This window comes from Drosophila mojavensis, unplaced genomic scaffold (assembly GCF_018153725.1).
Source record: "Drosophila mojavensis isolate 15081-1352.22 unplaced genomic scaffold, ASM1815372v1 contig_16, whole genome shotgun sequence".
Lineage (NCBI taxonomy): Eukaryota > Metazoa > Arthropoda > Insecta > Diptera > Drosophilidae > Drosophila > Drosophila mojavensis.
This window is the reverse complement of record NW_025318693.1, coordinates 8,695,116-8,718,393: the sequence shown is the minus strand read 5'-3', so window position 1 is coordinate 8,718,393 and position 23,278 is coordinate 8,695,116. Positions and strand designations below refer to the sequence as shown.

Genomic DNA, 23,278 nt, shown 5'->3' with positions numbered 1-23,278 from the left:
TTTACCCAGCATCCCTATTTGGCGCGAAAATCAAGCATGTCAACTATGGGAACCATATTCGAACCTGGCAACAATGGTGCCTAACACCTGCTGCTCCTTTCCGAAAAATTGAGCAACACTAACATTCAAATTTTATGGATTGCGCAGTCGCAAATAAAAATTGATTAATTTTCTATGGACGAATAGCATATGAAGAAATTACTGCACTTACAAGCGCACGTAGCACGTTGAAAACTGTGTATAAATTATTTACATTTATTTGATGTAAAAATAAAAACAAGTTAACGCATAATTAACAACTGTTCATGTCAAACACGACGAGCTTATATGAACTTAAGAGTAGCATATGGGGACATGGACACGGACGACGGACAGAGCAATGCCTCGAACAGCAATTGCAGCAGTAACATTGTCAATGTCAATCAATACGACTATATGTTTGGTAAACATATGGAAAACTATAATGTGGAGGTAAGTTAACAAATGTTTGAAGAATGGAGAACAGTTTTAAATCCCCTCTTGCAGACGTCGGCGGTCCATCGAAAGCTTCAGAGTAAAGTTGAGGCATTGCGCATCTTACGCCAGGAGCTAGAACAGTTTCGTGTCGAGCGCGACCAGTACAAATTGATGGCCGAGACGCTGCAGTTGCGGTACTCGGCCATGAAACGGAATAGTGAACTGCTGGCCGGGAATGGAAACGCATGTGGCGCTTTAAGCCAGAATTCGAGTCTTGCTGCGCTGTTGCACGAGACACGTGAATTGAATCTCAAGCTAAACACCGAGGTGGAGGCCCTTAAGCAGCGGTTGAACGAACTGCAAGGCGATATGGAACTGTTGCGCGAGAGGGAGTGCAACAGCAAATCCCGATTGCAGACGCTGCTCAACGAGAATGCGGCCCACAACAAAGAAGAGCTTCAATGGAAACGGGAGCGCGCAAATTTCATTTGCCATCTGGAGAATCTAAAAAAGAAGAACGCACAATTAGCATACGATCTCAAGGGTATTATTGATGAAAAGGAGGAACTAATTACTGAACGGGATGCGTACAAGTGCAAAGCGCACAGGCTCAACCATGAGCTCTTGGTGGCCCTCAAGGCCAATAAAATGCATCCAAAGGTGAGCCTTACATACTAGATCAAATACGCATGCAACGTCCGACCATTTTCAGTTGCTCGATATTGATGGCGTGCTGCTGGAGAACAAGTACCTACACGAACGTGTGAAGATCCAGGAGAGTGAGCTAGAGCTGACGAAACAGTCGGTCAACAAATATAAGGTAAACCTTGAAGCTTTACCTGACAGACATATAGACCATATGGCATCTCAAAAGGGGAGAAGGGGAACATACATATAGAAGACTAGAATATGCAATCAGATTCTTATTCAGCTATCTAAACGACTTATTCAGTCCAGCTTTGGAATCATTCATATAATCAATCAGATTGGGTAGATTCTCAGTGGAATCTCTGATTATACTATGGATAGACTCCTATTCTAATCTCATTACGTTCACTGGACGAATCTTACAGACACTAGACACTTATATGTCTCTCTCTCTTTCTCTCTCTCTCTCTCTCTCTTATCATAAGCCTCACAATATAAACATACTTATTTTATAAAATATACTTACATATATCCAAAATTCGTATTTGCTCAGAACATGGTGGAAGCAAAGCGTAAAAAGGGCATCGTTAAGCTTGGTGGCAGCGCAAATGATGAAACCATATTGAGTCCACGCCAAGGTAAGTTGCTCAAAGTCTTTTTGAAATGATTTCTAAGGCTATGGCCCCCTTTAATAGTTAAAACTATATTGGAAAGCGGCATTGATTTGCCCGGCAAAACGGAGACCATACACGATCTAAAATCCTTGTGCTTGGCGCTGCTGGACAACCTGAACGATAAGAATTTGGCATTGACGCATCAGAAGCGCACCAACAAGTTAGTAAAAAAGAACATAAATAAATATTACTCAAAAATTAAATAAAATGAAGCCTCTTTTTAGAATACTCGCTACCAAAATGGCGGAGCTGGAGCAGCGTTGGCAGCAGCTACTTAGCAGCGACTCCGAAAATACGGCATTGGAGAATGTGGAGGAGGAGGAGGAGGAGGAGCTGGGCTATGCACCGTCGCAGCTATTACTCAATGGCTACTGTGCAGCCATGGTCGATGATGTGGGTCCCGACGAGGTGGAAACAGCAGCAGTCAAACCAGCCGAAACGGCAAACACACCTTTATCCGAGCCATGCGATGCGAGAACGACGGGTGTGCTAGAATCGGATGATGGCATGTCCTCGCTATCCTCGGAGTCAGCCGACTCTTCGGTTTATGGCATCGACGTGCGACTGAATGAGCTGGCGGTTAATACGAATAAATCGACGTCGCCTACAACTGACTCGGGCAATTATAATGGCACACCGCGAGTTTCTAGCGCTGTGGTTAGGGAGCGCAAAGAAGACCTCAAAGATTTGCCTCCACATTTGGCAGAGCTGGTGCAGAAAGCACTCCATGAATTGGATATGAGGGACTACGAGGCAATGGTCACAATACGCGCTGAGAACGCGGCAAAAATGCATAAGTTGTAAACTAGTTGAATGTTATTTGTGTAATGCTTCCGTGCATACCTATTCATAATAAGCATATCGTGCTTATGCCGTTATACACAATACGAATTATAAACTACATACATATATTTATCTATTGTTTACAGCGTACAATAAACACATGTGTGCAGAAAAAATTTAGGGCGACAAATTTCTATTTATTCGATTTTCAAATATGAAAGCCGTTAATTTTTGACGCAGTTTTATAGCACAGTCGACTGGAGTTTGCGCGTTGTGCAACACTGCGCGTCTACTATAGTATACATTTTCTGATAAGAAATTTTTAGCTGTTGCCAATGTTATTTTCGTTTCGTTTAATTTTTGAATTAAAAATGCCTTAAAAGTGATTGCTGTTTGCGTCGACCATGTGAACTCAAGTGCCATTAAAATGTGGAAATGGAGCGCCAATCAAAAGCAAACGAAAAACGCGTAAAAAACGCAGCGCACACATAACCAACCGTCTGAGCCAGACCAATTAGTCAGGAAATAAGCAGCACACACAAAATCCAAACAGACAGACAAGTGGACTAAACACTTTATCAATGATGTCCAATGATGTGCAAATAGCGCGCGTTGCCAAGATTGGTGCGGATCTGGCGCGTCGTCAGCAGCAAAGGGATATCAAACCCATATCAAAGGGTGGTGGCGGCGGCGGAGGTGGCGGTGGTGTAATGGGCGATGACATTGAATTCGTCTTCGGCAGCATATCACCGCGCGGCGGAGGCGGTGTAGGCCAACACAGACATATTGTGGACTCCATTGAGCTAGACTCACCGGAGCATACGCAGCGGGACACGACCGAGAGCGACAACAACATATCCAGCTGCTCGACCCTCGACATTGTCAACAAAGTAAGTGACCGTTACGCAGACATGCACAGACATGATGTCAACAAAGTAAATACCGTTACATGGCTACGCAGCCAGACACGCACACAGGGATACACACGCACACACGTAGACACACAATACACACAGACTCACAGACACACGGACACAAACAGACACACACACACATGTTCGTTGCCGAATTGTCAACAAATTGTAAGTGACCGTTACATAGTTACACATACACACACACACGCACACGCATGTGTATGTACCGCGAGTGTGTGGATTTTTGACACTGCGCAGCTGCGTTGCAAGACACAGGGTCAAGCTGCAAGACGAAGTGCAGCAACAACGACGACGTAATCGCTGGCGAAAATTCGTTTATTTTCTTTTGGGTTTCTTTTCGATTTGATCATGATATCGGAAGAGCTGCTGCCGCGCAGCCTGAGCTGCCTGTGCTGCAGTGACACGCCTCTTGGTGGAAGCAGCGGGGGCGGGGGATTCTTTCAAAATGCCGAGAAGCGACGCAGTTGGGAATATACGCTGATGGCACAGCCCATGTCACGGCGGCCCATCAATGTGAAAACTGAAAATCGATTTCATTTCGCCTCTCCACTAATCTCTGGCTTCCTCTCTTGCAGGTGGAGCAGTTGTCGGTGCAGCAGCTGGAGAATCGAGTGCGCGAGCTGTCGCAGCGCCTGCAACAGACTGAGCGCCAGCTCGCTGAGAGCAATGCGGAGCGTGAGATGTGTCACAAGCGCCTAGAGGTGGTTAGCCAGGCCCATGAATGCCGCATCACCGAGATGCACTGCGTCATTGCAGAGCTTAGCAAGAAATTGCGCAGCAAACAGGAGCATATCATAATGGAGGAGCAGGAGCCGGAGGGCGAGGGCAGCGGTAAGTCCCAATGAATGCATTTCATAGACTCAATATATAAATCAATTTCAACAGAGGTCAGCTACCAGGAGGGCTCCATATACGATTCGGAACTGAATCTAACCAATGCGGATGGCGAGTGTCAAACGGAGCCATTGGAGGATTTCGAAGGTGCCGGTTCCAGCGCCGAGAATGCCCACATCAAGCAACAAGATGCCATTAGCAAGGGGCAGCTGGAGGCGCTGCAGGAGGAGGTGTTGCATCTGCGTGCACAGATAGCGTTGCTGCAGGCCGAGTTGGCCACCAAGGACAAGGACTCAGCCGTCGTGGAGGATCAACCCAATGTCATATACTTTGCCTGCGATATGGAGGCCAATGAGAATGGCAACCAACTCAATGATTTGAATGGTACGTCCAGGCAACTCTTGCGTAAGCCTTACGCTACTAGCCTACGAATAACCAAATCCTTGCAGCCTGCGTATCCGTAACCAGCCCGCAGAAGTGCGTCAAAATGGCCGAGCGCGTGAAGCTGCGTTGCGCCAGCAAAAGTGAATCGCAGCTGGATGCCTCGCCTGACCCGGAGAAAGATCACACAGAGCTCAGCAATGAGGTAAGCTAGCAGCCAACAGCAACTGATCTATGCACAGTCTTTACACTCTGCCCTCCACCTGCAACAGGACATCAATCTTGTCGAGCATTTGGTTTGCAAGCAGAACACTTTGATGGATACTTTGATGGCGCCCCTGCAACTGGAGCTGGAGCGAGTGCAGCGCCAGCTGGAGCAAATGAAAGTGCGCAACACATTGCTCTCGCTCACCTTGGATGAGTCCAAGGAGCACACCGAGCATCTCTATCTACTCTGCGGCAAATACGAATCGAACGCTGTGGCCCTGCAGCTGGCGCTCAACTGCAGCGATCGCGCCATTGAGGCTTACGATGTGATGCTGGCACTGCTGGAGAGCAGGTGGGTATATCACATAAGTTAGTTGAGTGATTGTTTGATTGAATGATTGTCATGCAGGTTGGCCTTGCTGAACGATAAATCCGCTGCCGCCGAGGAGAGTCGGCGAGCCGTGGAAACAGTGGCGCATCATCTGCTAGCCCGACTGGAGAGCGAGAAGGATCTGTGCGAGAATAGCTTGGGGCCGTGGCAGCACAACATGAATCTGGGTGTGGAAAATGTGCCCAAGCACAAGCAGCAATGGTCGAGCGACGATGATAATCGTCTGCGTTGTCATGTCTCAAAGCTGAAGGGTCGACGCTCCGTGGTGCAGCAGACCATAGTCAATCTGGAGTCGCCGTTCTGTGATGTGTTTGAGAAGAAGCGTTTGGCCTTGGAGAAGGATCAGGAGCTAGACAAGGAGAAGCACTCGCCCATGGATCTGGAGATGGCTGTCATCATGCAGGAGCTGCTGGACTTGCGCGAGCAAAACCAACAGTTGAAGGCCAAAAAGGAGGAGGCCGAGCAAGAGCAGCAGTACGCGAATGAGCGTGTGAGCATTCTCCATGAAGCACTGAAGCAACTGCAGGCCAACAATCGAGTGTCCTACTCGGAGGCGGAGCAAGCGGCGCTCACCGAGCAGCAGCTGGTCGAGGCGCTCAGCCGGGAGGCGGAGCTAAAGAGTCGCATCCAGACCCTGCTAAGCATCAATGCCGCACACAAGACCAACGACGAGAAGTGCGAGCAAATGCATCAGAACTTTCGGCAACTGCAAAAATCCAACGAGTAAGTGTAGAAGTAGCAGATATCCAGTGTATAGATTTAACCAAGACTCTTCCTCCTTACCAGCAATCTGAGCCAGCTGCTGGAACAGAGCAAACGCAAATATCAGATGCGCATGAAAAAACTGGAGCAGAAGGTCGCCGACATGCGGCTGGAGCAGGAGCAGCTACTGCTGATGCAGCAGGGGCACAGGTTGCCACACTCGGAACATGTTCCTGAGACAACGCTGTAGATGTTGACAGCGAATCCTTTAACTGTTTGCTTGGCTTTTTGGTTAATCAATGCACGGGAGCGATGAAGCGCGCATGCCCGCCACATATCCTGCTAATTGCTATGGTTCCTTTATATGCTGCACCTTTTCCTTTCGATCCGCTACTACTGCTGCTGCTCCCACCTCGCGCTCCTGGGCGAGCCATAAGCCATAGATAGTATCACAAATGTGCCATACACGACTACAACTGAGGACAGCGAATGGAAGCTGTATTAACTACAATTGCATAATCTCGAATCTAGATCTAGACACACACACACACAAACACACGAATCCTATATTTATACAAAGTATTCGCATTTTGCTTGTTATACGACTCAATATATATAGAGAGATATATGTATGTATATTTAATTCAAATTGTACAAATTATAGTAAACAAAAACTACAGCGAGACTATGAATCATTTGAGCCCTCGCCCCCATCTTGATTAGTAGCCTCCACAGCAGGAGCTTCCACACTAGGAGCCTCCACAGCAGGAGGCTCCTTCTCTTCCTCCTCCTCTTTCATATCACCATTGCTATCGTGGGCCTTGCTCTCCTCCTCCTTTGTGGCATGGCCATTCGTTTGCTCTGCTTCTACGCTAGGTGGCGCCAGCTGCGCGAGTTGCTCGCGCGCCGCTTTTATGACTTTTTCTAGCTCAACACACTCGGTCTCAATTTCATAGTTTTTTGATACGAGAAGCACCCAGTGTGCCTCTAGAGCACGCAGCTTTTCACCGGCCTGTGTTTGCGCCTGTTTACGTTGCCAATTGATGTCCTGCATGTCCTTTTTCAGCTGCTGCAACTGTAGCTGGGCTTTGGCCTGCATGGCTGTGAATACTTCCAGATACGATTTCCAGGCTTCGGTGCCATAATCTAGCATTAGCTCAAGATTCAACGAACGCACCCACTGATGTTCCAGCTGTGCCATGGAGTTCTCAATCGACTCTTGCCAGGCAGAAACCTCAGACAGCTTGCCAGAGGGTGGAGGCGGCAGTTCGTAGCGCTTCATGGAGAGCGTTTCCATGGGCAAACGATTTTGTATCCGCTCAAATTCATTAATCATCAATGGCGTCTCGAATGGTGATGATGCTGGCAGGGGCAGATGGTCTAGATAGTTCTTGGTTGGCCGATAGCGCCGGCATTCCTCCTCTACCATGGCTAGCGCCTCAAAATGGAAACGAATTGTTAGCATAACAAAAAAAAGTGAGCATAAAACACTTTAATTACCGATTCTCGGACGCCCACGTCATCATAGCCATGATCTATGTAAGGCAAAGCATCAACAATAACTTCATCGGCCATTTGTTTCAGTAATTATAAAAACGAAATTATTTTTGGTAAAAACGCAACACACAATATTTTGTTTTTATTTATATAGTGCTGTAAAACGTCCATAATACTCGATAGGCATATATCGTATTTTAAAGAGAAATTATTTGACAGTCCAACAGCCATGTTGTCAGAAATGCAACCATGGCCTCGGAAAAACGAGTTGGCAGCACTTTTAGGTCGTTTCCGGCAGCTCTCTTTCTTTCTTCGTTCTTCTTATTAAATAGAGGACGGCATCTGCGTTTGCAGAAAAATTAAAACCATTTATTGGGATTAAAAATCAGCGAAAATGGTGAGCAAATGTGTTTGAGTGTCGTCCGTGCCACCGTATACTGCAAAAACGGTCATTTTACAGAGTTAAAACGTGAAAAACACTAAACATTATGCCCGAAAACTTCGTCCTAACCTCCACGTGTTAACAGTGTGCGTCGGCCGCGCGACTATTGTAATGTCAATTTAATGTAATTCATTTGTAATGCTTGCAGAGCTTAGGCAATGCTAGGCCATTGGTCTCCGTGTACACGGAAAAGAATGAGGCAGTTAAGGAGAAGAACATCTGCCTGCCCGCCGTATTCAAGGCACCCATTCGTCCGGATGTGGTCAACGAAGTGCACCAGCTGATGCGCCGCAACAACCGTCAGGCCTATGCCGTCAGCGAACTGGCTGGTAAGTGCAATTTTTTGTTTCTTGTTTGTTTGTAAACAAATTAAAACCAGTTTATCTATTTTATCATACAATCAGGTCACCAGACTTCTGCCGAGTCCTGGGGTACTGGACGTGCTGTTGCACGTATTCCCCGTGTCCGTGGTGGCGGTACTCACCGCTCCGGTCAGGGTGCCTTCGGTAACATGTGCCGTGGTGGTCGCATGTTCGCACCAACCAAGACCTTCCGTCGCTGGCACCGCAAGGTGAATGTAAACCAGCGCCGTTATGCTTTGGTGTCCGCTATCGCCGCCTCCGGTGTACCCGCATTGGTGCAGTCGAAGGGGCACATCATCGATGGCGTTTCCGAATTCCCATTGGTCGTGTCCGATGAGGTCCAGAAGCTGCAGAAAACCAAGCAGGCCGTCGTCTTCTTACGTCGCATGAAGATCTGGGCGGATATCCAGAAGGTTTGTACGCAATATTATCGTTAATTGTTCTCATATACGCAACGTATTCCTGGGCGGAATCATATAGATATTGTATTTTTCCGTTACTCCAGCACCTCAAGCAATAATGCGTTGCTAAATAAACTGCCCTCCTAGGCGTTACGATTGCAGCCTGATTCCAAGGTGCCATCGTTTGCAGTGGAGGGCCACAGCTGCATCAATTTACATTGAATTATTTATACTAAATGTGTAAAACTCATTGCAGGTGTACAAGTCGCAGCGCTTCCGTGCTGGCCGTGGTACCATGCGCGACCGTCGCCGCATTGCCCGTCGTGGTCCTCTGGTTGTCTACGATAAGGATGAGGGTCTGCGCAAGGCCTTCCGCAATATCCCCGGCATTGAGACAATTAGTGTGGATAAACTGAACTTGCTGAAACTGGCTCCAGGCGGTCATGTTGGCCGTTTCGTCATCTGGACCGAGTCGGCATTCGCACGCCTGAACGATCTGTTCGGCACCTGGAAGAAGCCATCCACTCTGAAGAAGGGCTACAATCTGCCCCAGCCCAAGATGGCCAACACAGATCTGTCGCGCCTCTTGAAATCCGAGGAGATCCGCAAGGTGCTGCGTGACCCACGCAAGCAGGTGTTCCGTCGTGTGCGCCGCCTCAATCCTCTGTCCAACGTGCGTCAACTGATCAAGTTGAATCCCTATGCTGAGGTCCTCAAGCGTCGTGCTGCCCTGGCCGCTGAGAAGCGTACCGTGGCCAAGGTTCTAGCCAAGGCCAAGAAACAGAACGTCGAGCTGGCTAAGTCGCATTTCGCCAATGTCGCCACAAAGGCTGCTGCCAACCGCGCCAAGCTGTTGGCCGCCCGCAAGAAGAAGGTTGCCGCTAAGAAGCCTGCGGCCAAGAAGTAAACTTTCCACATAATAGCCGACTACAAAACTCTTTTTATATAATAAATAACAAAAGTTGTATGAATTTTATTCATAATACAGTGCGAAAGTAATATCTAATTAAACTATTTAGTCTTAGGCAATTTCAATTGTTGCTCTTATTGATGCCGCGTGTTTACCGCTCGTTGGCTCCCCCCCTCACTCCCACACCTTGCTGACGCTTATCTTCAAAAAGAGAGTGTTGTTCGGGCTGCCTCGGAAAGCTACATAATCTTGGCCGCTCTTTCCGCTACGTCATGTGTGGCTCTCAGTTTTGCTCGCTAGTCGCGATGCTTCTTCTTCAAAGAGAGTATTTGATGTGTTGCCTGAGGCAACTTGCCTCTCTCTTTTGGGTAGTCTCTCCTACCAGCTGATAACATTCAGTCAGTAGTTGCCTATCGATGCTCTTATCGGCAGAACTTGTGTCATTCGTGAATTGTTGCTGGTGATCTTCGGCTTGCGCTTAGTTTATATACATATGTATTTGTTATATGTTGTTTTTTATATGTTTCCATCCACTTTTGTTGTCACACGTTAATTGGCATTTAATTAAAGAGCAACGATTGCAAGCGTGTTTATTCCGAATTGCGCGCTCGAGCCGAGCGGACGTATCATCTGCGCGTTCTGTGCCCTACCTTTTGAAAAAAAAAAAACAAAATAAAAAGAACACAAAGAATTAAAAAACAATTCACCACCAATAACAAAGGAAGCCGGCAACAACGACAAATCCGTTGCAATTACCCCACACAAGGGAATAAGAAGTGTCTGTGCCAAAATAGAACAAAAACAATTGTTCGGTTTTTTATTGCACACTCGAAATATAAATAAAAAACACACACACAAGTATACAAATTAATAAAATAGCACAAATCAAAGAACGATAATAAAGCGTGAATTATCAAGATTGATGCAAATAAAACGAAAAATTGGAATAAATCAAAACGCGCAGAATCCAAATCATACGATACTTTAATAAAATTCACAACGCTGTCTCGTGAATTACGGGTCGCGACATCGACGATGATGTCTGGTTATGTAGAGTAGAACGCAGTATATGGCCAGAGCACACAAGCGCACAGGGAATAGGCGAACGGAGCGGGACGCATCTGTATACAGCAGCACGTAAACACTGACAGACATAGTGAGAGCAGGAGGCGCTCTTTCCATGCGCGTCGTATTTTTCCGCAAAGATTGCGGACAGTCAAGGCAAAGTACATATCAGCCAGCAACATCAACTTTATATCAGTGCCACTACTGCTGGGTGTCATCATAATTGCGGGCCGCCATTACAAAAGGCCACGCACTTTGGACGCCAAAGTTTGAATATTTTACTTTGTTCATCATGTTGACGTCTGTTTTAAACTTCGCTCAATGTGTGGCGGAAATTTCCTTGCTTGGCGGCATCGAAATCGCATCAGTGGCACTTATTGTGTACTACGTTTTTGCTAAAACTCGGTAAGTTAAACTAACATAGGGCATGGGAAGCAAGAGAAGTCATCTGGTGATGGCGTCGTCAGTGGTTCTGCCGGCAACAATAGACAACAGCATCTGTCAAGTTCAATTAATGACGCCGACAGCCAGCTGTACATACAGAACGCATCAGTATGCATGCAGCATGCACTAACAGAAACACACATACATATGTATACATACCTAAATACAGTAGTGGCTACTAAATTGGTACGCCTCTGTTTAAGCTGTGGTTGCGTTTTTCAAAAATATTTACAAAATCTAAGTGAAAGCTTACCAGATGAAGACGATTATATTGGACTTATGCAATCTGTCATTTTCATTAAGCTTTAGTCATATACTTTGAATGAGCTGTTCTTATCTGCAATCAGATAAAGATGAAGACAAATACCAGATATATTTATAATTCTTGCATACTTTGCATTTCTATAGAAGTTAAAATTGTAAATAAATCTCCGTACGTTAATTGCGTAAATTTCCTTATCACCAGCTATCGTTCACCTACTCGATTAAAAAGTGGTTCGATAAATAAATTTAAAAATGACAAAGTTGTAATCTTAAAGTAAAAAAGCTTTCCTTAAAAACAAATCAATGCAAATTTGTCTTACTGCAATAGATGCATGCATGTATTTACATGTGTATTTATGTATGCATGTATGCGTATAAATTGGTTTTGAAAAGCTTTGTTATATTTAGACACACACACACATGTACATTCAGGTATACAAAGAAAACACTTAAAAATCGCGTAGTAAACCGATCGTTCAGTGTTGTTGCTGTGACGCGTAAGTTATGCAGCGCATTCGAAACGAGCTTTTAAATTTGGTTCGCCAAATCTACATACATACATATGTGTGTAAACGTGTCATTTTGGGTAAGTGACGCATTGCACTTATCGAGCACGTGGCGTGGCCAAAGGAAGAACAGCCGATAGTCAATAGTCTGCCGATAGTGTCAGTAGTCTAAGGATGCACAAAGGTCATTTGCATGCAAGTGCATTCGCCCACTGCTGACGCAATATTCAATGTATTTGTATTTCGGCTTGCATGCTCTCACACCTGTGCTCGCTCTCTTTCTCTCCCTCTGCCTACCACAGCTCTCCCGTGCGATCATTCTCTTCTAAGTGTTGTTGTGATAACACTCACTGTTGTGATAGCACTCGTTCGATCGTTTGGCAACAATTATCATAATTGAAAATCTCCTCTCTCTATATGTATGTGTGTTCTGTAAATAAATATTAAATGACCAGCTAATTATCTGATTAAGTTTTTGCTATTGTTATTTCGAGTGCACCCCTTAATCACTCCGTTAAGCTAATCTCAATCAGCTACTTCATAGAGGAGCAAAGCTCAATTCATAATTTGAGCTGATTGATGTTTGCCTCAGTTCGAATTATAAACCCATAAACGATAAAAACCGCAATAAACAGAATGACTATGCCATGAGCTCATAAACAAGCACATGCAAATGCAATAAATACTAGCTAATAAAACACTTACTCTTTATAGCCAATATTAGCATTTACATATTTTTATTTTCATATTTTGTATATGCCAAATTTGATTTAAAGTACATTTTAAATATAAAGAACGTTCTGAATTGAAATCGACTGATGTTGAAATTACCGCTTCCAAGTCTTAAGTAATCCTAATCTGATGGGGCTCTTATTTCGTATTATCATATACATAATACGTAAATACTGATATATATGCATATATAAATACATACACATACGCATATATATATATATGTTTATTGTTTATGTGTAGTCGAGCTAAAGCTTGAAACTAAGAAAAAACTTTCCATAACACGAGTAGCTGAAACAAATAAATTTTTGAGTAATCTGATTTCCTATAGCAGAACATTATTAGCTTAAATACTTGTTTAAACTATTAATACGATATGGTATTTATTTTTCATTTTAAACATCTAATTTTTAGTGTAGTTGAACTAAGGTGAGAATTTAAATGGTTTTTTTATACTAAGATATGAAAATTCATTAAATTTTTAGACTTCATATACTCTTTTCTTGTGTTTTTTGTTACCAAATGAGTGAGTATTTATCTCACGGACTTTTAACACTATTTCTAGAGTCTCGTCTTTTAGATCTCTTAAGCTTCGCGCGTTGGGATATTGTTAAGGTTGCCTGCGAGAGCAGGTTTTCGAATTTCTCCATGTGAGCGCTTTCATTCATGTCAGTGTCATCCGTGAGTGTGGTGTCGTCAGTGGCGCTAAGGGAGGGCGTCCGTGGGCGGTTAATCATGCGCGATGTGCTCGATATATCAGAAGAGCTGTAACTTGCATTACCAGGAAGCTTCTCGTCGTTCCTTTCGTAATAGTCGATGTAGTTACGTAACTCTGTGATGCGTCGCATTTCGTTGTCATTTTGCTCCCGCAATTGAGCTTCCAGCTTTAGGTAGCCCTGCAGCTTGCGTTTTTTCTTTGGCAATTGCGCCTGATTATTGTAATAATTAGCATAGTACGAGTTACGTTGATCACTTTGGAATTGGCTAATACTCCGATACATTTTCAAAAATATGCTGGGATTGGTAAAATAGTTGGCAGCATGGGTTGGCATTGAGCTTGTAATGGCTACGCTACTAAAGCAACGATTGCAGACGGGACACTTTCGTTCGCCATTTGTTGAAATGGGCGCGCAGTTAGCGCAGATTATATGATGACAGCGAGTAAGCAGATATTCTGTACCTGGTGCAGCCTCCCGTTTTTTAAAACAACGATTGCAATGTACAGGAAACATTTTCAGTATATTTTCACAAATAACGGTTTCTCATTTATCTATCTGGCAACATAGTTTCGATAGTGTAGTCGATATTCACCAGATGATGAACGTCCTTGCCACTTTTTTGCTCTTACATATAATTTGTATTAGCGTATATGTATGCATGTGTATGTGTATACATATATTATACAGTAAAAGTTTCTTTGCACACAATTCAATTAGCTTTGTTTTTGTGGGCAACTAATTACTTATCAGGCAATCGTACATGTATGAATGTATATAATCTAGGTTAGTGAACTTTATAAAATACATACGTACGTTCAGCTGTATATAGCAAATTGGACTACAGACTATATGAGGTGCTTTCAGTGGGGCAATCGTACTTTTTATTGCGCACTATTGAATATAATAGCAGTAACTATTTACTAATTTTAACATAACATGCAGTAGTCAAAAGTCAAAAACTATTTTCCAATAGTAGACATATGATAGTCTTAAGTATTGTTTGAATTTATTTGTTTGCAGAGCACCCGCTATCATCGCCCGTTTATTTCCCAATTTAAATCTAAGCTATCGTTCATCGCTGGGAAAGTTCAACACCATTGGCAATGAGATTTTATTTACGCTCCGTCCAAATGTAAGTCTACAACGCTTATCAAATCGCATATGCATTCATTAACTTTAGAGCACGCAATGAAATACATGTGTACACACCTATGTATGTATGTGTGGATGTGTGGACAGTGAAATGCGAGCTGATAAGCTCTTCATTCAGTAAATCACACAGCGTACACATGCAAACATTACATGTGGCGCCATTCGAAAATTCCGTGGAGTTGCCATCTTTGTTGTTGTGCGAATCGATATAATTTGCAATCGATATTCATTTGTAAAGCTAGACGAAAGCTATCGCTCAACGCATTCAGTTGCCGGCGCTTTATTGAATGAAATGCGAATTTTTAATACTGAAGCAAATCACAAACATACATACATATAAACGAACTTTTTAGTTTTAATTAAAATGAATGAGTTTAGGGCGCGTGGTTGGTTTGAGGTAAGTCTTGTTCTTGATTCGAATGGGTAGACGGATTGTATTACGTATTTTTGCATTTGCGCGGGCGAATTGCATCACATGTATCCATACATATATATTTACTAGAATTTGACATTGTTATGCTTATGCAGGAACCAAAACCGCAAAACTTTCTGGAGCATGGCATCGGCACTCGGAATATGCTAGAGCTGACGCCTCATGCTGGAGTAAAGCCGTTCAAAAGCGTTTTCGACTGGGGTAATGTATTGCCCTATGTGGCTCAGGTGGTGCGAAGTGAGAAATTTGATTACCGCCAGGTGAGTGCATGGTGTACATAATAATTTGAGTTAACCTCTCATCCTCTATGTTGCGCAGGTCACGGACATTGTTCACAATGATGCCGTCTTTAAGCATGCCATTAAACAGGCAGCCGAACAAGCTCTGCGTGAAGAACGCTATGCCAAAAATGGACACCGACTGCTTGCTCGCAGCATTAGCGGCGATAAGGATGAGGAGCAAGACGAAAAGGAGGGTATATCGTATCAAAAGATACTGCATAAACAAGAGCAACGCGCCATCACAATACTCAAGGAAATGGGTTCCACTTTGAACAATACCTTGCTTGCCATAACCTCTTGGCTGCTCTACAAACTGCTGCCCTGCTTCCTATCTGGCGTTGTGACCAATACGAAACAAATCGAAATGTTGCAGAATGCCTCGAAACGCTCGCCAGACACACCGCTGATCTTTGTGCCACTACATCGCAGTCACTTGGACTACATAATGGTGACTTTTATACTGACCAACAATGATATTCGAAGTCCACTCGTTGCCGCAGGAAACAATCTCCAGATACCAGTTTTTGGCACTCTATTGCGTGGCCTAGGCGCCTTCTTTATTAAGCGCAAAATCGATCCCGTCGAGGGCAAGAAAGATGTGCTTTATCGTGCAGCTCTACATTTGTATATAACGCACGCTCTGAAACAGGGTCACAACGTTGAGTTCTTTATCGAGGGCGGACGAACGCGTACGGGCAAGCCTTGCATGCCCAAGGGCGGCATATTATCTGTGATTGTGAATGCCTTCATGGATGGCAGCATACCGGACGCCCTGCTGGTGCCGGTCTCTGTCAACTACGAGCGTCTGGTCGATGGTAATTTTGTGCGTGAACAGAAGGGCGAGAAAAAGGTGCCCGAGTCGTTCAGGAAGGCAATTTCCGGCATTTGGAAGGCCCTAAACTCCAACTATGGTCTGATGCGCATTGACTTCAATGAACCCTATTCAATACGCGAGCTCGTCAGCTCGTACAATAAAATTGCACGTGAAGATGGCAACTCAAAGGTGTATAAGCCTGCATCCAGGTAACAGAATATAATATATGCAGATATATATATATGTTTCAAATATGTTTTCTTTCGCCTACAGAACCCTGCAGCACAATCAATCAACGTCCTCATTGTACGGCACCGATGTCGTCTGTGAGGAACATCGCAATCTTATCGAAAGCATCTCACGCCAGGTAGTTTTTGACTGTGCTGCAGCCACGTCTGTGATGTCTACCAATGCTCTGGCCTTCTTGCTGCTCACACGTTTTCGCAATGGTGCCGAAGAGCAGCTAATTGCCGCTGCGCTTGATGATTTGCGTAATACACTGACTGGCTTCAAGGATTTGGGTTTCTCAGGCGAATCTGCGCACATTGTGGCTTATGCCTGTGATCTCCTGGGCACAGGTAGGCGATACTCTTGTCCATCACTCTATAGATTTTTTGTATATATATATTCAACATTTGTATAGGTTTGGTAACCCGCGTACGCGACGAGAATGGCCGCATGTTCATACGTGCCGTACCCACGGTGGAAAGTTTCATAGAGCTGTCGTACTACTCCAACATGCTAACGCCTCATTTTGCCCTAAGTTCCATTTTGTTGACTACATTTCATTCGCTCTTGCCAGAGGCCAAAGACGATGCTAAAGAAGCACCAGGTGTTTCGCAACGAAAACTAATTGAGACTGCTTTGGAGAATTGTCTTGTCTATCGTTACGAATTTATATTAAACAAGCCAACGCAAGTATTGGAGAATTTGCTGCATAAACAACTAGACGAGCTTCTTATCAATGGTTGTCTGCGCCGAAGTGAGGTAATGCATTATGAAACATACATATGAATTATATAGCCTAACGATTCAATTTATAGGTTCAAGATTCTGGTCATATGGCAGAGACGCAACGCTTAGCCCGTCGATTGGCCTGCGAATTGGATGAGAGTGACGACTATGATAATAATGATAGTGAAGACTATCTGCACGTATCGGAGGATTCCGATCTGCTGTTGCTGGCCCGAGAAACACTCGAACAGCAGCGCAACATTTGCGAGGTTTTGGCACCATTTGCCGCCACATATTTGGCTGTCGCGCAGTCGCTGCAAATTCTCCACCGCAGCGCAATGCTGGAATCAGAATTTATCAGTTTTGTTATCAACGATATATCCAATAAAGTTACCCGCGGCAGCTGTGTATATGGTAAGAAGCACTGCTATAAAATTTGAGGCCCTAAGATAATAAACTAATTAATTTTCTTTCTAGCTGAAAGCATTTCGACTGACTCCGTGCGCAATTGCTTAAAGCTGTTTGAGAAATGGTCTGTGATTGAAGTGTGCAACCAGCGCGGCCTGCGTTTGATCTCGCTCAACACGCTTTACGAGATGTCGCGGGAGTCGCTGAACTCCATTGTCAAGAAAATTGAAGCCGTCGTTCCAAAGTTCAATGCGGTTCACTTTAGTCAGCAGAAACTGTTGAATGATCCGTCGCCAGTTTAACAATCTGCGTTTCCTTTTTTGATATATCATCGTTTTGTTCTACTTCTCCGCCTCCTTCTCTCTCGCGCTCGTTACAAAGTAGTTAATCCTACTTAAGATCAAAGTGCATACTCTTAGATTCTAAATTTCAGATGTAATATATATCTTTAGTTATGTTTTTTTTTCGTTCTTAGTTATATGAGTACGAGTTATGTCAATGCCAAAGAGCTGTCTACATTTTTACTGTAGGTCGGCTAAGCGACTAAAGCAAAAGTGGAACAAAATATGTATACATTCATATATACATATATGATATGTGCGAACATATGTATATATAAGCATATCTTTCTACGGGCAGTTGTCGAAGCAACTATATCAATACATAAATTTATATGTCTATATATAATGTGAACCAAATAATGAACTGATTTAATGATGAAATAAACATTTTTGAATACTACTGATTCCGTGCAATGCCATTTGCGTTTATTCTTTCCAAAAATTATTTCAAAAACATTTAAATATACATTTTTCATGAGTCTTAACTGTCCTACAACGTTCATACTTAATCATAACAAACAATAAATTATATATGTAAATATAGAAGCGTCCATAGTCCGGCGTTATTGAATGAGTTGTGTATAAAAAATTTAATAAAAAAGATAGTAAGCAACAAATATGCCGTAAGTGTATATATATATATAATATAATCTATAATCATGTCTATTAAACTACGGTTCCGGCACGGCAGAGGCAGCAGCCTCAGCAGCAGTAGTAGTTGCAGCAGCAGTTGTAGTTGTAGCCTCTGCAGCATCCGCTGTTGATTCCGTTGGAGGCACAGCATCTGCACTGATCTGCTTGGTTTTGGCCCTCTTAACTGTTTTCTTCTTGGACGAGCTGACATTAATGCGAATGCCTTTCTGTCTTGCCAATTGCTTCAGTTTCGTGTCCTGCGTAGGGATATTGTTACATATAGATATTGATTAATTGAATTTGAAGCATTGCTTACCTTCATCTCTTCCTCCTTTAGTTTGCCACCAATCTCGCCGGAACAACGCTTGGCGCCGCAGAAGCAAGCCTTCTTGCCATTGTTCATCAGATCATCCCATAGATAATTGAACGTGAGCTCAGTATTCTGCAATGATAATGAAATTGAAATGGGTTTCTTCTGTCTTCATCATATTCCTTACCTCTGGTATGTCCTTGATGGCGAAGAGACCCACGCGATTATTACAATTCACTGTCCACTTTTGGGTCGCACAGTTCGGCTCACAGGAATGATTCATGAAGCGAGCCAGATTTCCCTTGGGACCCGCATCAATGATGAAATCTTTCTCTACGCCCAGGAAATAAAAGTTCTCATCCCGATTCTTCGTCTTTTGGGCCATGCGACGCTGGAATTCGGCGTGATTGATGACCTCGCCGACATACTCGATGATGAAATCGCCTTCCTTAATAGGCTCACGGCAGACCAGGCCAAAGCCGCGTTCGTTCATGTAGACGACCTCCAGGCGTGGCGACTTGCGCAGCTCAAACAATTGATTCTCGCATCGGGTGCCCGCATGACAGTAATCCGGATGGCATTCGTGGTAGAGCATGCGATTGAGGCAACCCGATTCGGGGCCACAGGGATGGGCGCTGCCCGGCTTGCAGTCGCAGATGTTCAGATCTTGCTCGTTGTAGACGAATCGTACGGGCGGCACCGGCTTGTTAGTCTTGATCTTGACATACGGCGGCGGGTGAAGCTTATTCCCAGTTAATCGACCCAAGGCCTGTTCCTGCCGTTTCTCTTTGATGATCTTGAGGAAACGTGTTGCCTCCTCCACGCCGGCCATATAGCGCTTAGACATTAGGGACTTACTCTTGTTGCCGTCGCCAGTGTCGCCCTCAATGTACAGATAAACGCGTCGACGCGATATCCAGCCGTGATCGTTGGTGCCAAAGAAACGCACCACAAAGTCATTCATGCCATGCGGTTTCTTCAGTATATTGCTGGGTATCTCCGTAGGCGGCAATATGATGGCAGGCCACCAACGGAAGTTATTGAATTTGGCCCACACGATCTCGCCATACAGTGGCAGACGTCCGCTCTCGCACTCCTCGCAGATGTAGCTCTCGTTGGTCTTGATTGGAATGTTGCGGCAGTGCGCGTGCACCGCAATGGGGCAGGTCTCGCAGCAGAGTAGCTCGCCGCCACGCACGCAGATGTAGCACCACAGCACATTTAGGTTGGCGTCCGCCTTAGCAATGTTGTGCCTGGGACAGATTAGATGGGTGACGGTTAGCATGCGAGAGCCTGCTGGAATACAGCGAGAATCCTGGTGATACGTGGCCGGGCACTTGACGCACTTCGTCAGCTTGGCACTGCCCAGCTGCTGGTACTTGCCGCTGGGATCTTCCGAGACGCAGGTGTGGCACACATGCATCGGGCAGCGTGTCATGGAGTTGCTGACGTTCGCCTGCGGCCAATACTTGCAGCAGCTGGCATGGAACACACTGTTGCACAGTGGCTGGCTGCAGTGGATCAGCTTGTTGTTGGCCGCAGAAGTCTCCTCTGTCTCGAGCTTCACTGGCGATGTCGGCGGCGAGCTAGCTGGCAATTGGTGCTCATGGCATATGCAACAGGCATTCGATTTGCCAGTGGCGCACTCCCGACATATAAGTGACTGCTTCACCTCCTCTTCCTGCTCCCGCTTCACCTCATCGCCAGTTACGTGCTTAACCACCGCTGTCGTAGTTGTTGGCTCTACGTCTAAAACGGGCGATGAGCTGGACAGCGGCTCGGGCGTGTTGTTGATTGCCTTCGGAGCTTTCATTGATTTGCCGCTTGCACTCCCCTGCTGCGCCAGGCACGTGGCATGCAACCAGGTGTTGCAGTTGAGCGAACAGCGCTGTATATTGCCGCCCGGTTCGTAGCAGTATTTGCACACAGGCTCGCGATTTAGACCACGAAATAGATATTTGCGGTCCAGCTGCAGAATATCGTCGATCACTTCTTCAATGGCTCTGCCAATGGGTTTCTTCACTTTGTTTTGCTCCGCGAGTTGTCGATCCGGTTCCACTAACTCTGGGGTATGCAGTGTTGAATGGGATGCAGCTGCACTTGAGTTGGACGGAACAACTGGCGTTAGACTGCGTCGCAGCATCATGGTCTTTAGACGATTCGAGAGACGCTTTATGGTGCCAACGCCACGTCCGCGTTCCGCGCCCAGGCGAGCCGATCCCAACAGCTCCTCATCGCCATTGGCCAAATCTCGCTCCAATTCGCGCAGCTGCAGTTGCTTAAGTGACCAAATGTTACGGACCACCGCTAGCAGTACCTTCTCAACCTTCTCCTCCTGCCGATGAACCATCACGTACTCCTTGACCGCATCGAACAATTGACCAAACTCTGGATTCTTATAGTTAACCAAGTCAGGTGAATGCATCTTTTCCGCAGAAGCATCCGGAACAGAAGAAGTATAGCCCACTTGGGCCTCAACGTTGCCGCTGAGCTTCCGTCGCTTTGCACGTTTCTGGTGATTGTGCTTGACGGGCGAATAGGCCGGACTGAACGGTGTGGAGGAACGTTCTCGTTTGACGGCCACCAGCTGACCCGTAGAAGTGGACTTGGCCAGCAAATTATCGGTGGAGTCGTACAGGCTGCTGCCCACATCGGAGGTGTCGTGACGGACGGACTTCGTCTGCTTGCGTTTCTCCCTGTTCTGAGTGCTGCCGGAAGCAAAAAGCAAAGGTATAAGAATGAGTTAATGATGGATTAGCTTCTACTTACATAGCTGATTCGTAGAGGTCAAAGAACTTTTGCATGCGCTCTTCATACGGTAGCTGAGCAACAATGTCTGCCTCCTCGATGGCTTGGTGCCACACGAGCAGCTTATTCTGTTTGGCCACCATTTGGCGGTATTTTGTGCTACGGGGCCCGAGCTTGATGCGTACCTCTTCGCGCAGATCCTGAAATGCTTTGAGACCAGCAAAGGGCAACAGATTCTCCGACTTGATCCAATTGTGACGACCATTATCGGCAAAGAAGCGAACATGCACCTGAATGGGCACCGGCGCTCCGGGCGCACTGTCCGTTGACTTGCGTTGCGGATGCGTCTGTGGATTGCCCACAATCTGGCCCAACTGATCCGGACAGACCATGCAGGGCCAGTAGCAGTAGGTAAACAGCTTGCCCCAATAGAGATCACCCACCTGGTAGGTGGGCCAGCCCGCATCGGTGACAATTGACGAGCCCTTTGCACTATCTAAACTGATTGATGAGGGTGATTTGATCGATTGCTCGCTATTGTTGGCGGGCTCTATATGATCTGGTGGAGATGGCAATGGTTCAACGTCGATTGCCGTAGACTCCACCGGGCCCTGGTCTGCATCCTTAATTTCCTCTACTTTTAGCTTTGGTTCAACATTATTTTGGTCATCAGTCTGAAATATGTTTTGCTCCACAGCCTCTTCCATTGGCTCAACTTTGATTGATAGCTCAGGTTGGCCAGGACTTTTTTCTACTATACCCTCTGCCTGCGGCAGTTGCTCCTCCACATTTGGATCTACACTAGATTTATTGACTGCATCATCCGTTCGAGTGCTCTTAATCTTTTGCTTTGGGCCACGTTTCAGTTTACGCTTGAGCTGTTTGCGTGTTGGTTTCACCAATGCCACATCCTCAGCGTCGGCCTCGAAGCCCGTGCTGTTGGGTGAATTGGCGCCATTTTTAATGAGCAGCTTATCAATGGGACTCATGTAGGCCCCAGCCGTTACGTAGCTCTTAGGCGACGCCACATCGCTGTCCCTATCTCTGGCATTTAGTTCACAGCTGCTGTTTAGAGGCTGATTACGACGACGTGTTGTGCGCATTTTGTCTAAATTTTCAGACATTGTGGTTATTGGGGAGTTGGCATTGGCATATCCAATGTATTTGGGGCTCAAGTTTGATTGCAAATTGATCAAGTCGCGCTTTCCTAAAGAGAGTCATTGGCCTTGATAACTAGTTCCGATTTAACAACTTTCTACTTACTATGTTGTGTTCTTGCTCGATGCTTTTCTACAGTTGTCGTTTCTGCTGCCGATTCTGGTGTTTGTCGCATTTCTGCTGTGTTGTGCTGTTCATTTTCCGTTTGCTGCTCACTACTGTCCGTGGCCGACTCGGCGTCGTTTAGTAAATTTCGAAGCAGCAAATTTCCAGGAAAGCGCTTAGTTTTGTTTGAGGATTGCAGCTCAGATTTGCTGAGCGTTGGTGTTATGGAATCTGTAGTAGCTTTCTCCATTGCCACATTTGATTTATGAACAGCACCAGCATTTTGCATGTCTATATCTGTATTATTTGCGTTTAATTTCATTACTATAATTGCTTAATTATTCAGATTGCATTAACAAGCACAGAAATAATACCAAGCATACGAAGCGCTTGCTTGCGCCAAATTTTTATACAGTGTTGCATTACCATACATCTGTGGGCACCCCAAAAACATTAACATATGCCGTAACATAGTAACAGAGCACACTGATGCTAAACCGAAATCAATCATTAATTATTTAGTAAATCAAACAGAACTAATTTTATTATTTAAGTTTTATTTCTAATGATAATTAAACTAGATTTGAT

The 23,278-nt window shown here is 45.1% G+C and overlaps 7 protein-coding genes and 1 long non-coding RNA gene across 11 annotated transcripts; 4 read left to right on the top strand and 4 right to left on the bottom strand.

Annotated features, from left to right (window-relative positions):
• Window positions 1-139: 139 nt before the first annotated feature.
• LOC6572966 (coiled-coil domain-containing protein 149) lies at window positions 140-2,741 on the top strand. 2 transcript variants are annotated; one of them, XM_044007368.1, is made up of 6 exons: window positions 140-471; window positions 526-1,116; window positions 1,169-1,276; window positions 1,658-1,742; window positions 1,800-1,938; window positions 1,992-2,362. In XM_044007368.1, exons 1-6 carry the CDS (start codon window positions 328-330, stop codon window positions 2,269-2,271), a joined length of 1,347 nt encoding a protein of 448 aa, XP_043863303.1. In that variant the 5' UTR covers window positions 140-327; the 3' UTR covers window positions 2,272-2,362. The 2 variants fall into 2 exon arrangements, with proteins under 2 accessions (XP_043863303.1, XP_001999069.2); XM_001999033.4 differs by having other exon boundaries at window positions 144-471; window positions 2,003-2,741.
• A 102-nt stretch (window positions 2,742-2,843) lies between these two features.
• Window positions 2,844-6,688, top strand: LOC6572968 (colorectal mutant cancer protein). Of its 2 annotated transcripts, none has more exons than XM_015166674.3 (7): window positions 2,844-3,451; window positions 4,072-4,327; window positions 4,382-4,714; window positions 4,780-4,916; window positions 4,984-5,270; window positions 5,328-6,032; window positions 6,096-6,688. In XM_015166674.3, the coding sequence occupies exons 1-7, from the start codon at window positions 3,143-3,145 to the stop codon at window positions 6,259-6,261; spliced, it is 2,193 nt and encodes a 730-aa protein (XP_015022160.1). In that variant the 5' UTR covers window positions 2,844-3,142; the 3' UTR covers window positions 6,262-6,688. The 2 variants fall into 2 exon arrangements, with proteins under 2 accessions (XP_015022160.1, XP_001999071.2); XM_001999035.4 differs by lacking the exon at window positions 2,844-3,451 and adding an exon at window positions 3,759-4,009.
• Window positions 6,628-7,677, bottom strand: LOC6572969 (pre-mRNA-splicing factor SPF27). Its single transcript, XM_001999036.4, has 2 exons — window positions 7,512-7,677; window positions 6,628-7,449 (listed from the first exon to the last, which is right to left on the bottom strand). The coding sequence occupies exons 1-2, from the start codon at window positions 7,584-7,586 to the stop codon at window positions 6,697-6,699; spliced, it is 828 nt and encodes a 275-aa protein (XP_001999072.1). The 5' UTR covers window positions 7,587-7,677; the 3' UTR covers window positions 6,628-6,696.
• Window positions 7,678-7,793: 116 nt separating this feature from the next.
• LOC6572970 (60S ribosomal protein L4) lies at window positions 7,794-9,724 on the top strand. The gene is made up of 4 exons (XM_001999037.4): window positions 7,794-7,905; window positions 8,099-8,279; window positions 8,355-8,725; window positions 8,970-9,724. The coding sequence occupies exons 1-4, from the start codon at window positions 7,903-7,905 to the stop codon at window positions 9,618-9,620; spliced, it is 1,206 nt and encodes a 401-aa protein (XP_001999073.1). The 5' UTR covers window positions 7,794-7,902; the 3' UTR covers window positions 9,621-9,724.
• LOC122756809 lies at window positions 9,548-11,381 on the bottom strand. Its single transcript, XR_006356653.1, has 2 exons — window positions 11,292-11,381; window positions 9,548-11,219 (listed from the first exon to the last, which is right to left on the bottom strand). It is a non-coding gene; the product is annotated as an uncharacterized LOC122756809 (long non-coding RNA).
• LOC6572972 (glycerol-3-phosphate acyltransferase 1, mitochondrial) lies at window positions 9,818-18,140 on the top strand. Of its 2 annotated transcripts, XM_001999038.4 has the most exons (8): window positions 9,818-11,093; window positions 14,374-14,485; window positions 15,034-15,198; window positions 15,257-16,242; window positions 16,307-16,611; window positions 16,677-17,020; window positions 17,077-17,401; window positions 17,465-18,140. In XM_001999038.4, the coding sequence occupies exons 1-8, from the start codon at window positions 10,981-10,983 to the stop codon at window positions 17,695-17,697; spliced, it is 2,583 nt and encodes an 860-aa protein (XP_001999074.1). In that variant the 5' UTR covers window positions 9,818-10,980; the 3' UTR covers window positions 17,698-18,140. The 2 variants fall into 2 exon arrangements, with proteins under 2 accessions (XP_001999074.1, XP_015022161.1); XM_015166675.3 differs by lacking the exons at window positions 9,818-11,093; window positions 14,374-14,485 and adding an exon at window positions 14,764-14,902.
• On the bottom strand, window positions 12,627-14,264 carry LOC6572973 (RING finger protein narya). Its single transcript, XM_001999039.4, has 2 exons — window positions 13,008-14,264; window positions 12,627-12,951 (listed from the first exon to the last, which is right to left on the bottom strand). Exon 1 carries the CDS (start codon window positions 13,864-13,866, stop codon window positions 13,174-13,176), a length of 693 nt encoding a protein of 230 aa, XP_001999075.1. The 5' UTR covers window positions 13,867-14,264; the 3' UTR covers window positions 12,627-12,951; window positions 13,008-13,173.
• Window positions 18,132-23,111, bottom strand: LOC6572974 (probable histone-lysine N-methyltransferase Mes-4). The gene is made up of 5 exons (XM_001999040.4): window positions 22,691-23,111; window positions 21,449-22,634; window positions 18,867-21,387; window positions 18,686-18,811; window positions 18,132-18,626 (listed from the first exon to the last, which is right to left on the bottom strand). The coding sequence occupies exons 1-5, from the start codon at window positions 23,010-23,012 to the stop codon at window positions 18,408-18,410; spliced, it is 4,374 nt and encodes a 1,457-aa protein (XP_001999076.2). The 5' UTR covers window positions 23,013-23,111; the 3' UTR covers window positions 18,132-18,407.
• Between the last annotated feature and the right edge of the window lie 167 nt (window positions 23,112-23,278).

Coding starts and splice junctions, on each gene's coding strand:
- LOC6572972 (XM_001999038.4), top strand. CDS start 10,981: ATGTTGACGTCTGTTTTAAACTTCGCTCAATGTGTGGCGGAAATTTCC. Junction 11,094..14,373: donor TACGTTTTTGCTAAAACTCG/GTAAGTTAAACT, acceptor ATTTGTTTGCAG/AGCACCCGCTATCATCGCCC. Junction 17,021..17,076: donor GTTGTCTGCGCCGAAGTGAG/GTAATGCATTAT, acceptor TTCAATTTATAG/GTTCAAGATTCTGGTCATAT.
- LOC6572969 (XM_001999036.4), bottom strand. CDS start 7,586: ATGGCCGATGAAGTTATTGTTGATGCTTTGCCTTACATAGATCATGGC. Junction 7,450..7,511: donor ACGTGGGCGTCCGAGAATCG/GTAATTAAAGTG, acceptor TTCCATTTTGAG/GCGCTAGCCATGGTAGAGGA.
- LOC6572968 (XM_015166674.3), top strand. CDS start 3,143: ATGATGTCCAATGATGTGCAAATAGCGCGCGTTGCCAAGATTGGTGCG. Junction 3,452..4,071: donor CCCTCGACATTGTCAACAAA/GTAAGTGACCGT, acceptor CCTCTCTTGCAG/GTGGAGCAGTTGTCGGTGCA. Junction 5,271..5,327: donor CTGGCACTGCTGGAGAGCAG/GTGGGTATATCA, acceptor ATTGTCATGCAG/GTTGGCCTTGCTGAACGATA.
- LOC6572973 (XM_001999039.4), bottom strand. CDS start 13,866: ATGTTTCCTGTACATTGCAATCGTTGTTTTAAAAAACGGGAGGCTGCA.
- LOC6572966 (XM_001999033.4), top strand. CDS start 328: ATGAACTTAAGAGTAGCATATGGGGACATGGACACGGACGACGGACAG. Junction 1,743..1,799: donor CATATTGAGTCCACGCCAAG/GTAAGTTGCTCA, acceptor CCCCTTTAATAG/TTAAAACTATATTGGAAAGC. Junction 1,939..2,002: donor CATCAGAAGCGCACCAACAA/GTTAGTAAAAAA, acceptor GCCTCTTTTTAG/AATACTCGCTACCAAAATGG.
- LOC6572970 (XM_001999037.4), top strand. Junction 8,280..8,354: donor TGCCGTCAGCGAACTGGCTG/GTAAGTGCAATT, acceptor TCATACAATCAG/GTCACCAGACTTCTGCCGAG. Junction 8,726..8,969: donor TCTGGGCGGATATCCAGAAG/GTTTGTACGCAA, acceptor AACTCATTGCAG/GTGTACAAGTCGCAGCGCTT.
- LOC6572974 (XM_001999040.4), bottom strand. CDS start 23,012: ATGAAATTAAACGCAAATAATACAGATATAGACATGCAAAATGCTGGT. Junction 22,635..22,690: donor TCGAGCAAGAACACAACATA/GTAAGTAGAAAG, acceptor GACTCTCTTTAG/GAAAGCGCGACTTGATCAAT. Junction 18,812..18,866: donor CCATCAAGGACATACCAGAG/GTAAGGAATATG, acceptor TTATCATTGCAG/AATACTGAGCTCACGTTCAA.